At 41.8% G+C, this 12,742-nt stretch overlaps 1 protein-coding gene across 1 annotated transcript in view; it reads left to right on the top strand.

Annotated features, from left to right (window-relative positions):
- The first annotated feature begins 3,518 nt into the window (after positions 1–3,518).
- Positions 3,519–12,742, top strand: part of CTSO (cathepsin O) — a 36,955-nt gene continuing 27,731 nt past the window's right edge. Inside the window, exon 1 of the mRNA XM_025874365.2 lies at positions 3,519–3,722. Within this exon, the coding sequence (XP_025730150.1) occupies positions 3,588–3,722 (135 nt within the window). The 5' untranslated portion in view covers positions 3,519–3,587. The remainder of the gene's footprint in view (positions 3,723–12,742) is intronic.

Below are 12,742 nucleotides of genomic sequence, written 5' to 3'. Positions count from 1 at the left end.
CCATAAATAGCGATTGGAATATCCTAGAAGTTGAGAAGCATTTGTGAAAATGGATGAAGTCCCGGATTGTTTTCATAGACAAAAAAAAAAAAAAAAAAAAATGACCATGTTTGTCACTGGGCTGCTAAAATGCAAGATGAGGTTTTGGTAGCTGGTCTTCAGAATAGCACCAAGGAGCCCCACCTTCCGGTGTTCCCACCCTAGGCAATCCCCAACTCCTACAATGCACCGGGCTTCTTCTGTGAAAAAGGAGCGGAAGGGACGGCGTTCCACTCTCAAGGTTATGTCACAGAAGACCCTGCTGCTTCCAACCTCATCATCATCCCCTGGCTCGTTCTCGCTCTCTCTAACCACTCACTCGGAAGAAGATAGCTGTCGTGCCACAAGCAGCTCTCTGAAGAGCCCAGGTGGGAAGGATCTGAGGACTTTGTTCAAAAGCTTGGAGAACTAAGCACTCCTGCCAACAGGCATGTGAGCTTGAAATCAAATCCTCCTTCAGATGACTACAGGCACTCCCACTGCTTGTCTGCAACCTCAGGAGAGAGCCTGAACCAGAACACTTCACTCAGCTGTTTCCAGATTCTGGCCCCACGGATAATAAATATCAGTGTTTTTGAGCTGCTAAGTTTGGGGGTTATTGTTATGCAGCAACAGATAAGGACTACCCCGTGAAGGAAGCCCCATGGGCTCTTTTGCAAATTTAATTAAAAAAAAGTTTACACCTCCCTTACAGATGCCATTTATAGTGTTTATTCTACAAATAGGCAGATACTTGTGACCTTCACTTTACAAGATAAGTCTTTCCAATCACTTTTTTTTTTAAACTTTTTCATAGGTCCTTTTGATTCCCGTTCAATTAGCCTGCAAGGACCTATAGAGTCGGTTTCTCATTTCATCTTCTACTCTTCCCCTCTTTCTTTCCACTCCATCCACGCTCACTTCCCTTTTCTGTTTCTGGAAAATGCCAGGCATACTTCCACTTTAAGGCCTTTGCATTGACTCTCCCTTCTGTCTTACTTTCTCTTCACCCAAATACCCGAATATCTCACTTCACCTCCTGTCTTTGATCAATGTCTCCTCCACCGTGAAGTCTATCCCAAGCACCTTACTTAAAACTGCAACCCCACTCCTTCGCACGCCTGACTCTCCTTATCCCATGTTATTGCTCCGTAATACTTTTACTAATTTACTGTCTCTCTCCTCACCGGACGCCTGCTCTATGGGACGGGGATTTGTCTCTTTAGTCATGTACTGTACTCACATGTCATTACCTAGAACAATGCCTGGCACTTAATAGATGCTCAATAAATGTTTGTTGACACGAGTTTAGGAAGTAAATTTAGTTGAAATAGCTCTTTTAGAATACCAACTACCCTGGGTTAAGAACTGCTGCTGTACTTAATTTTTCTGACTCAGAAACATTGTTAATAAACAGTAGCTATGATCTAAAAGCAAAGCTCCATTTAAAAGTAAGAATTGTTAGCCTGAGTGACTCACAGAAAGGACCAGGTACAGAAGAACTAAAGAGGCTAAGAGGGGCATTGACCTGTGAACTTATTATCTAAATTAAATCTTTATCATGACACATTCTAAGAGCAATGTATCTCATCAAATGTGCATACAAAAAGACTTTCATGTCTCTCCTTTCAATACTCAAAACAGATGTACATCGTTTGTATTACCAAGTTTGCATCAAAGAATAGTATTACTCACTTTACCTAGACAAAACTAAAGACATAAATCAGGTGGTGGTTCTAAAAAATCTAAAAGGGCTATGACATCAATTTTGAGGACTTCTGGAAGCCTTGCTTAGAAAAGATTCTCATATAAAGGCCCATTAGCCCTGCCTTTATGGATGTGTGGCCTGTACAGTCACACAGGACCTTGTACTTAGAAGGGCCCATTACTTGGTTTAATGCTCTGCTGTTGCTGTCTTGGAATTCTTAGCAATTTATGAATAAGGACACTTCATTTTCATTTTACACTGGGTGCTACAAATTATGTAGCTGGTTCTGAGGCCCAAAGAAGACAATGTTACTCAGCTACCACTCCCTGTCCAAGGACATAAACAGAGGGGGGATGACAAGGGAAGCATACAGAAATTTCTGAGCTACATACCCCAGCCCTCTCCCCCACCCCCTCGACCTTGAGAACTGGACAAACAGTAGTTGTGTTATAGAGCTTGCTACTCAAAGCGTGGCCTGGGCCAGCAGCAGCCTGGGGAGCTTGTAAGAAAAGCAGAATTAGGCCCCACTCCAGACCTGCTGGACCAGAATTTACATTTCCTGTGCACTCCAAATTTGAGAGACAGATCTGTGCTGTTCCAAGAGTAATCCAGGACACCCGCAATAATGGACATCTGAAAGAGATTTTTTTTTTTTTTTTTCTTCAAGAGGATCCTTCAAGGGGATGTTTTTTTTTCCCCCTTCCACAGGAAAATCCCTAATCTGAGATGTTGCCAGATTGGGATGCTAACTGATTTGAACATTACTTTTGTTCCTTCTGCGGTCCATTCTCTAGGATTGGGTTAATATGAAGTGATGTGGTTTGAAAAAACTAAAAACAAGAAGAAAATATGAAGAATGGATTATTATGAACTAAGCTGAGAAGGTGAAAAGCAATTACAATAATAAAACAAAGGAGGGGGAAGCTACCTTAACATATAATAGCTAAAACTGAACTCTCAAAATATGCCAGCCATCTTGCAAAGTGTTTTAGGTGGATTATTATATTTAAATTTCACTACAGGGGCGCCTGGGTGGCTCAGTCCTTAAGCGTCTGCTTTCGCTCAGGTCATGATCCCAGGGTCCTGGGACAGAGCCCCGCATCACGCTCCCTGCTCAGTGGGAAGCCTGCTTCTCCCTCTCCCTCTCCCCCTGCTTGTGTTCCCTCTCTGGCTGTGTCTCTCTCTGTCAAATAAATAAATAAAATCTTTAAAAAAAATAAATTTCACTACAAACTCAGAAGTACCTGCTACTTCTACCCTTCTTTGCAAATAGAAAAACAGGTTTGAGAGTTTTTGAAATGGCCGTAACATAACAGATAAAGACATTGTGCATTATTTTCACAACTGTAAATTCCTGTTAGGTATTTACAAACATCTGCTAAAAGAATGAATGCCTTTGTGTAAATTCGCTAACATTTTAGAATTAGGTCCTAAATGTGAGAGACCATCGCGGCAGGAACAACAGAAATAAGGACAAGTAAAATTCAAATACTGCCTGAACCTTTCAGTTTGAGATAAAAGGAAGAAAAATAAAGGACTTCATTCTCGAAGCTCAGGTGACATAATAGTCTGCATTCTCGCGTGTTGCATAAGGACTCTCAGGCTTTCCTCTAACCGCTGGGAGATGAAACCAGAAAGCACATGGTCATGTGCCTAAAGCCGCCACAAAACACCAGCGAAACCGCCACCGTTCCCAGCTAATAGGATTCCCAGGTACGGAGCGTTGGCGCCTAAAGGAGCGGCCGAGCCCCCAGCACCGTGCACCCAGTTCAGCTGCTCCCAACCCGCAAACCCGGGAGGGGGAGGAGCCGAGGAATCGAAAGAGAAACCCGGCGGGAGCTGGCGGCCGGAGGCCGCGGGGATGGAGCTGCGGGCGCTGCGGCTCCTCTGGCTGCTTTGCTGCTGTTTCTGCGGCGGCGGCCGCTCCGCGGACCCCCGCGCCACCTTCACAGCGACGGAGCCGCGGAGCCGCGAGCGACAGGCAGCCGCCTTCCGGGTACCGAGCGCGCGCCGCCCTGTGTCTTTCCTGGTCTCCCCTTCCCGTGTCGGGTCGGGGGGGGGGGGGGGGGGGGGGGGGGGGTGGCTGAGGTGGGGGTCACTGAGAGCCGCCCCTCCTGGTGGTCACCCAGCCCACGGTTCGGTGACGGCTTTGGGCTTTCGGAGAAGTTCGCATGCCAACTTCTCCCTCCGTTCCCCACGTGGCCGCTCTCCCTTGTCTGGGCTAACCAAGAGATTGGATGTTCCAGGGAAGATTTGTCGCCGTGGATCTATAGGATGAGCCCAGAGTAATCAATGGATCTGTTCAAAGTATTCTCGATTGGAAGAAGCACCCCTTTTAGCAGTGCCCTGGACGGTTCTCACAGCCTTCCAAAGCGGTTCCTTTTCAAAGTTACGGGAACCTGAGAGAGGCGCAAGAAGCCTGTCGGGGTTTTCTCTTCCGCAGGGGGGGCGCTGGTGACCCCCCCTGTGATCAGAATGTTCTAAACAAAGAACTTGCTTTTAGAAAGCTCAGAGCCCTGCCCCTTTGCGATTTTCCTGAACTGGGCCTCCTTCAACTAGTGCGGGAACCTTTAAATTTTTCTTGACTTGGTGGAGATGGATTTTGAAAAAAGGGAAGCATTTCATTTCCTTTTCCCATTATTTTCAAAAGTCTGCATAATAATGCTTAGTCGTTAAGCGTCTGCCTTCTGCTCCAGTCATGATCGCAGCGTCCTGGAATCGAGCCCCGAGCAGGGAGCCTGCTTCTTTCTCTCCCACTCCCCCTGCTTGTGTTTCCTCTCTTGCTGTGTCTCTCTCTGCCAAATAAATAAATAAAACCTTTAAAAAAAATAGTCCTTAGATTTTTAACCCGGCTTTAAACCTCTGGAATGGACCTAGTTAGCCGAGTATAAATAGGCTCTTTCCTGTAACCTAGAGATAACGATTTAGAGTTTGCCTCACACTGTTCTATATATCTGATACCATTTAACAATTTTTTTAATGATGAAAGAAATCATTTTATTATAAAAGAAAACTGATTCATTCTAAATAAAAAATAAGAATTTAGTAATACTGCTTGTTGGAATTATATTTAGTTTTTTGCTGGTATAGTCTTGGGATTTCTCCTGGAATTCTATAGCGGTATTCTTTTCTGCTCCTCCTCTCTCCCCCAGAAAATTCCAGTGTTTAGGAAATCCCAGCCTTACCTGATTCTGCCCACTCTTGTTTTTTGCCCACACCAAGATGTGTACTTTTGTGTCTGTTTTATTGCTCTTGAGTTACATTCTAGCTTTTAAAACCAGAAGCATTGCTTGAGAACAAACTTTCTGTCCTGGGTTCTACCCCTGTCCTGAGCTTGGTTGCCAATGGTGGTGACCCAAACCCTTTAGAGAGAAATAGTCAATCTCATCTCTACTGATAATATATTCAGTGGCTGAATAAATAAACTCACTGCTGTCCTCAAGAAAATCATGTTGGAGGATTGGAGGCACAAGGAGTCTCTAGTAATAAATGTATTTTTAACATACAATTTATATGATTTATAAGTATATATTTTTACTTATATAGTTACTCATATTGGTCCTGTGAAGAAACTGTACCCAGGAGACGAATGTCTCCAAAATGCAGCTCTTCTCAGGAAAAGTACAAGGATCCATGACAGGAGATGGAAAGTTTAAGTGGAAGAGTACAGTTATGAAGATTTTTAGTACATTTAAAAACCTGCAGTCGTCAGGGCGCCTGGGTGGCTCAGTTGGTTAAGTGACTGCCTTCGGCTCAGGTCATGATCCCAGGGTCCTGGGATCGAGCCTCGCATCCGGTTCCCTGCTCGGCGGGAAGCCTGCTTCTCCCTTTCCCACTCCCCCTGCTTGTTGTGTTCCCTCTCTCGCTGTCTCTCTCTGTGTCAAATAAATAAATAAAATCATTAAAAAAATTAAAAATTAAAAAAAATAAAAATAAAAACCTGCAGTCGAAAAAGACCGCAAAAGTTTTCAAAGCAATTGCTTCTAGTGGGAGTCCACTTCATGAAGTGGATGCCCAGAAATGAAAGGTTTAGACTTCAAAACACATTGCTGGAAAGTGGGAGAACCTCTTGGTGTTAGAATCTAGATGTCTGGACCTGGAGTAGAGGGCTGGACACAGGCAAAGATAGAAAAGGCCTTGCTTCCTTGGTCCCCGTGAGCATTTGGAAGAATTCTTCTGGCCTAGCAGGATAGATTAAAGTATGTGGTAACTAAAACTCAGTATAACTCTATAATGCTTTACTTCTATAAGATGACGTCAAGTTAGGAATTGGCTGAGATGCCCCACTGTTTACATAATTTACATTAGGTAAATTATGTGCAGAATCTAGAAAATGTCCTTGCTTCACAGTGAAGTTAAAGTTTTTAAAAAAATAGGGGCACTCATGGATGGCTCAGTTGGTTGAGCTTCCGACTCTTGGTTTCAGCTCAGATCATGATCTCAGGATTGTGGGATCCAGCCTCTCATGGGGAAATCTGCGTACAGTGGGGAGTCTGCTGGAGATTCTTTTCCTCTCCCTCTGCCCTTACCCCACTTTCTCTCTCTCCCTCTCTCAAATGAATAAATAAATCTTTTAAACAAAAGTTTAAAAAAATAAAGGAGAATCATAAAACACTCTGTATTGGGCCAGAATCTATAGATGGCTTAAAAAGTAAAGAAATCCTGAGGACCAAGAGCTGTAGTCTTTGGATCTTTGTTTCTTATTTAGGGATAGCAAATAGGTCTCATGTGTTTGCAAACTGATTGACTAATAGTTGCTGCCTGAAATATGGTATTGGAAAGTACTCAGGGGATTGCAGTTGGAGACAGTTGGAGAAAGTGTCTAATTGATTAGTAATGTCTTTCACAGTGGTAGGTTCAGAGAATGGTGAAAGGGTCTTGTTATCCCTGCCTTATGTATTTTCATAAGTTCCTAGGAATATTTCTTAAATATTAAATACACTGTTATTTACTGATGCTCATTATTTCACCACAGGACAGTTCGTATTCTTATGCCTTCGAGAAGTCACAGACCCAATAGTGGAACTAATAAAACTCGTATGTACTCACTTCAGAATAATGTTTATATGCCAGTACAAATGTGATTTGTGCATAAAATTTCAGAATATTCACCTTAAAAATTCTTGCCATAAAATGATATATGCTAGGGGCGCCTGGGTGGCTCAGTTGGTTAAGTGACTGCCTTCGGCTCGGGTCGTGATCCCAGGGTCCTGGGATCGAGCCCCGCATCGAGCTCCCCGTTCCGTGGGAAGCCTGCTTCTTCCTCTCCCACTTCCCCTGCTTGTGTTCCCTCTCTCGCTGTCTCTCTCTCTGTCAGTTAAATAAACAAATAAAATCTTTAAAAAAAAAATGATATATGCTACATTGTTAAAATAAAATTATATATAATTGTTAGGCGTGTTGTTTGTGTATAAATAGAAGATAGTAGTTTATGTATAAATAGAAGATTTTACAATGAATGATCCTAGCTAATAAGTCACAGATATTTGCCATAATCAGCCCCTTGAAATCTGGATTGTCTTCTGCAAACGAACTCTGTGCAAGAATGCTTTAAACCACATTTTCTACCTAACATAGACAGGTGAATTTGCTGTAAGATACTCTTGTTCAAGTGACCATTTTCTTTTTTTTTTAAATTTTTTTATTGTTATGTTAATCACCATACATCATTAGTTTTTGATGTAGTGTTCCATGATTCATTGTTTGTGCATAACACCCAGTGCTCCACGCAGAACGTGCCCTCTTTAATACCCATCACCAGGCTAACCCATCCCCCCAACCCCCTCCCCTCTGGAAACCTCAGTTTGTTTTTCAGAGTCCATCGTCTCTCATGGTTCGTCTCCCCCTCCGACTTACTCCTCTTCATTCTTCCCCTCCTGCTATCTTCTTCTTCCTTTTTTTTCTTAACATATATTACATTATTTGTTTCAGAAGTACTGATCTGTGATTCAACAGTCTTGCACAGTTCACAGCGCTCACCATAGCACATACCCTCCCCAATGTCTGTCACCCAGCCACCCCATCCCTCCCACCCCCCACCACTCCAGCAACCCTCAGTTTGTTTCCCGAGGTTAAAAATTCCTCATATCAGCGAGGTCATATGATACATGTGTTTCTCTGATTGGGACTTATTTCACTCAGCATAACACCCTCCAGTTCCATCCATGTCGTTGCAAATGGCAAGATCTCATTCCTTTTTATGGCTGCATAATATTCCATTGTGTATATATACCACATCTTCTTTATCCATTCATCTGTCGATGGACATCTTGGCTCTTTCCACAGTTTGGCTATTGGGGACATTGCTGCTATAAACATTGGGGTGCACGTACCCTTTCGGATCCCTACATTTGTATCTTTGGGGTAAATACCCAGTAGTGCAACTGCTGGATCGTATGGTAGCTCTATTTTCAACTGTTTGAGGAACCTCCATACTGTTTTCCAGAGTGGTTGCACCAGCTTGCATTCCCACCCACAGTGTAGGAGGGTTCCCCTTTCTCCACATCCCCGCCAACGTCTGTCGTTTCCTGACTTGTTAATTTTAGCCATTCTGACTCATGTGAGGTGGTATCTCATTGAGGTTTTGATTTGGATTTCCCTGATGCCGAGCGATGTTGAGCACTTTTTCATGTGCCTGTTGGCCATTTGGATGTTTTCTTTGGAAAAATGTCTGTTCATGTCTTCTGCCCATTTCTTGATTGGATTATTTGTTCTTTGGGTGTTGAGTTTGATAAGTTCTTTCTAGATTTTGGATACTAGCCCTTTATCTGATATGTCATTTGCAAATATTTTCTCCCATTCTGTCGGTTGTCTTTTGGTTTTGTGGACTGTTTCTTTTGCTGTGCAAAAGCTTTTTATCTTGATGAAATCCCAATAATTCACTTTTGCCCTTGCTTCCCTTGCCTTTGGCGATGTTTCTAGGAAGAAGTTGCTGCGGCTGAGGTCGAAGAGGTTGCTACCTGTGTTCTCCTTTAGGATTTTGATGGACTCCTGTCTCACGTTTAGGTCTTTCAACCATTTGGAGTCTATTTTTGTGTGTGGTGTAAGGAAATGGTCCAGTTTCATTCTTCGGCATGTGGCTGTCCAATTTTCCCAACACCATTTGTTGAAGAGACTGTCTTTATTCCATTGGACATTCTTTCCTGCTTTGTCAAAGATGAGTTGACCATAGACTTGAGGGTCCATTTCTGGGCTCTCTATTCTGTTCCATTGATCTCTGTGTCTGTTTTTGTGCCAGTACCATACTGTCTTGATGATGACAGCTTAGTAATAGAGCTGGAAGTCTGGAATTGTGATGCCTCCAGGTTTGCTTTTCTTTTTCAATATTCCTCTGGCTATTCGGGGTCTCTTCTGGTTCCATACAAATTTTAGGATTATTTGTTCCATTTCTTTGAAAAAAGTGGATGGTATTTTGATGGGGATTGCATTGAATGTGTAGATTGCTCTAGGTAGCATTGACATCTTCACAATGTTTGTTCTTCCAATCCATGAGCATGGAACGTTTTTCCATTTCTTTTTGTCTTCTTCAATTTCTTTCTGAGTACAGACCCTTTGCCTCTTTGGTTAGCTTTATTCCTAGGTATCTTATGGTTTTGGGTGCAGTTGTAAATGGGATCGACTCCTTGATTTGTCTCTCTTCTGTCTTGTTGTTGGTGTATAGGAATGCCACTGATTTCTGTGCACTGATTTTATATCCTGCTACTTTACTGAATTCCTGTATAAGTTCTAGCAGTTTTGGGGGGGAGTCTTTTGGGTTTTCCACATACAGTATCATATCATCTGCAAAGAGTGAGAGTTTGACTTCCTCTTTGCCGATTGGGATGCCTTTGATTTCTTTTTGTTGTCTGATTGCTGTGGCTAGGACTTCTAATACTATATTGAACAGCAGTGGTGATAGTGGACATCCCTGCCGCGTTCCTGACCTTAGGGGAAAAGCTCTCAGCTTTTTCCCATTGAGAATGATATTCGCTGTAGGTTTTTCATAGATGGCTTTTATGATATTGAGGTATGTACCCTCTATCCCTATACTCTGAAGAGTTTTGATCAAGAAAGGATGCTGTACTTTGTCAACTGTTTTTTCTGCATCTATTGAGAGGATCATATGACTCTTGTTCTTTCTTTTGTTAATGTATTGTATCACGTTGATTGATTTGCGGATATTGAACCAACCTTGCAGCCCAGGGATAAATCCCACTTGGTCATGGTGAATAATCCTTTTAATGTACTGTTGGATCCTATTGGCTAGTATTTTGGTGAGAATTTTTGCATCCATGTTCATCAAGGATATTGGTCTGTAATTCTCCTTTTGGATGGGGTCTTTGTCTGGTTTTGGGATCAAGGTAATGTGGCCTCATAAAATGAGTTTGGAAGTTTTCCTTCCATTTCTATTTTTTGGAACAGTTTCAGGAGAATAGGTATTAATTCTTCTTTAAATGTTTGATAGAATTCCCCTGGGAAGCCATCTGGCCCTGGGCTTTTGTTTGTTGGGAGATTTTTGATGACTGCTTCAATTTCCTTAGTGGTTATAGGTCTGTTCAGGTTTTCTATTTCTTCCTGGTTCAGTTTTGGTAGTTGATACATCTCTAGGAATTCACCCATTTCTTCCAGGTTATCTAATTTGCTGGCATAGAGTTGCTCATATGTTCTTATAATTGTTTGTATTTCTTTGGTGTTGGTTGTGATCTCTCCTCTTTCATTCATGATTTTGTTGATTTGGGTCATTTCTCTTTTCTTTTTGATCAGTCTGACCAGCGGTTTATCAATCTTGTTAATTCTTTCAAAGAACCAGCTCCTAGTTTCGTTGATCTGTTCTACTGTTCTTTTGGTTTCTATTTCATTGATTTCTGCTCTGATCTTTATGATTTCTCTTCTCTTGCTGGGTTTAGGCTTTATATGCTGTTCTTTCTCCAGCTCCTTAAGGTGTAAGGTTAGGTTGTGTATTTGAGACCTTTCTTGTTTCTTGAGAAAGGCTTGTATTGCTATATACTTTCCTCTCAGGACTGCCTTTGCTGTATCCCAAAGATTTTGAACAGTTGTGTTTTCATTTTCATTGGTTTCCATGAATCTTTTAATTCTTCTTTAATTTCCTGGTTGACCCATTCATTCTTCAGTTGGATGCTCTTTAGCCTCCATGTATTTGAGTTCTTTCCGACTTGCCTCTTGTGATTGAGTTCTAGTTTCAAAGCACTGTGGTCTGAAAATACGCAGGGAATAATCCCAATCTTTTGGTATCGGTTGAGACCTGATTTGTGACCTAGGATGTGATCAATTCTGGAGAATGTTCCACGGGCACTAGAGAAGAATGTGCATTCCGTTGCTTTGGGATGGAATGTTCTGAATATGTCTGTGAAGTCCATTTGGTCCAGTGTGGCATTTAAAGTCTTTATTTCCTTGTTGATCTTTTGCTTAGATGATCTGTCCATTTCAGTCAGGGGGGTGTTAAAGTCCCCCACTATTATTGTATTGTTGTCAATGTGTTTCTTTGCTTTTGTTATTAATTGCCTTATAAAAGTGCCTGCTCCCATATTAGGGGCATAGATACTTACAATTGTTAGATCTTCTTGTTGGATAGACCCTTTAAGTAAGATATTGTGTCCTTCTTCATCTCTTATTGCAGTCTTTGTTTTAAAATCTAATTTGTCTGATATAAGAATTGCCACCCCAGCTTTCTTTTGGTGTCCATTAGCATGGTAAATGGTTTTCCACCCCCTCACTTTCAATATGGGGGTGTCTTTGGGTCTAAAATGAGTCTCTTGCAGATAGCATATTGACGGGTCTTTTTTTATTCCAATTTTTTTATTTTTTTTTTTTTATTCCAATCTGATAGCCTGTGTCTTTTGATTGGGGCATTTAGCCCATTTACATTCAGGGTAACTATTGAAAGATATGAATTTAGTGCCATTGTATTGCCTGTAAGGTGACTGTTACTGTATATTGTCTGTGTTCCTTTCTGATCTATGCTGCTTTTAGGCTCTCTCTTTGCTTAGAGGACCCCTTTCAATATTTCTTTTAGGGCTGGTTTTGTGATTGCAAATTCCTTTAGTTTTTGTTTGTCCTGGATGCTTTTTACCTCTCCTTCTATTTTCAATGATAGCCTTGCTGGATATAGTATTCTTGGCTGCATATTTTTCTCGTTTAGTGCTCTAAAGATATCATGCCAGTCCTTTCTGGCCTGCCAGGTCTCTGTGGATAGGTCTGTTGCCAGTCTAATGTTTCTACCATTGTAGGTTACAGATCTCTTCTCCCGAGCTGCTTTCAGGATTTTCTCTTTGTCTCTGGGACTCGTAAGTTTTACTATTAGATGTCGGGGTGTTGACCTATTATTATTGATTTTGAGAGGGGTTCTCTGTGCCTCCTGGATTTTGATGCCTGTTTCCTTCCCCACATTAGGGAAGTTCTCTGCTATCATTTGCTCCAATATTCCTTCTGCCCCTCTCTCTCTTTGTTCTTCTTCTGGGATCCCAATTATTCTAATGTTGTTTCATCTTATCGTATCGCTTCTCTCTCGAATTCTGCCCTCGTGATCCTGTAGTTGTTTCTCTCTCTTTTTCTCAGCCTCTTTATTTTCCATCATTTGGTCTTCTATATCGCTGATTCTCTCTTCTGCCTCATGTATCCTAGCAGTTAGTGCCCCATTTTTGATTGCACCTCATTAATAGCCTTTTTGATTTCGACTTGGTTAGATTTTAGTTCTTTTATTCCTCCAGAAAGCGTTTCTCTAATAACTTCCACGCTTTTTTCAAGCCCAGCTAGTATCTTTAAAGTCATGATTCTGAACTCTAGGTCCGACATCGTACTAATGTCCGTATTGAGTAGGTCCCTGGCAGACGGTACTACCTCTTGTTCTTTTTGCTGAGGTGATTTTTTTTGTCTTGTCATTTTGTCCAGAGGAGAACAGATAAATGAGAGAACTAAATGCTAAGAGGTTAACAACGTCCCCAGCAAATATACTTTATACAAATCAGAAAAGACCTGAAACCAGGGGAAAAGAAAGGGAAAGAAAGAAAAAAGAAAGAG

This window comes from Callorhinus ursinus, unplaced genomic scaffold (genome assembly GCF_003265705.2).
Source record: "Callorhinus ursinus isolate GAN/ISIS: 27379988/994484 unplaced genomic scaffold, GSC_fseal_2.0 scaffold4, whole genome shotgun sequence".
NCBI classification, from domain to species: domain Eukaryota; kingdom Metazoa; phylum Chordata; class Mammalia; order Carnivora; family Otariidae; genus Callorhinus; species Callorhinus ursinus.
Note: the sequence above shows the minus strand (reverse complement) of the source record. Positions and strands in the feature narration are given on the sequence as shown.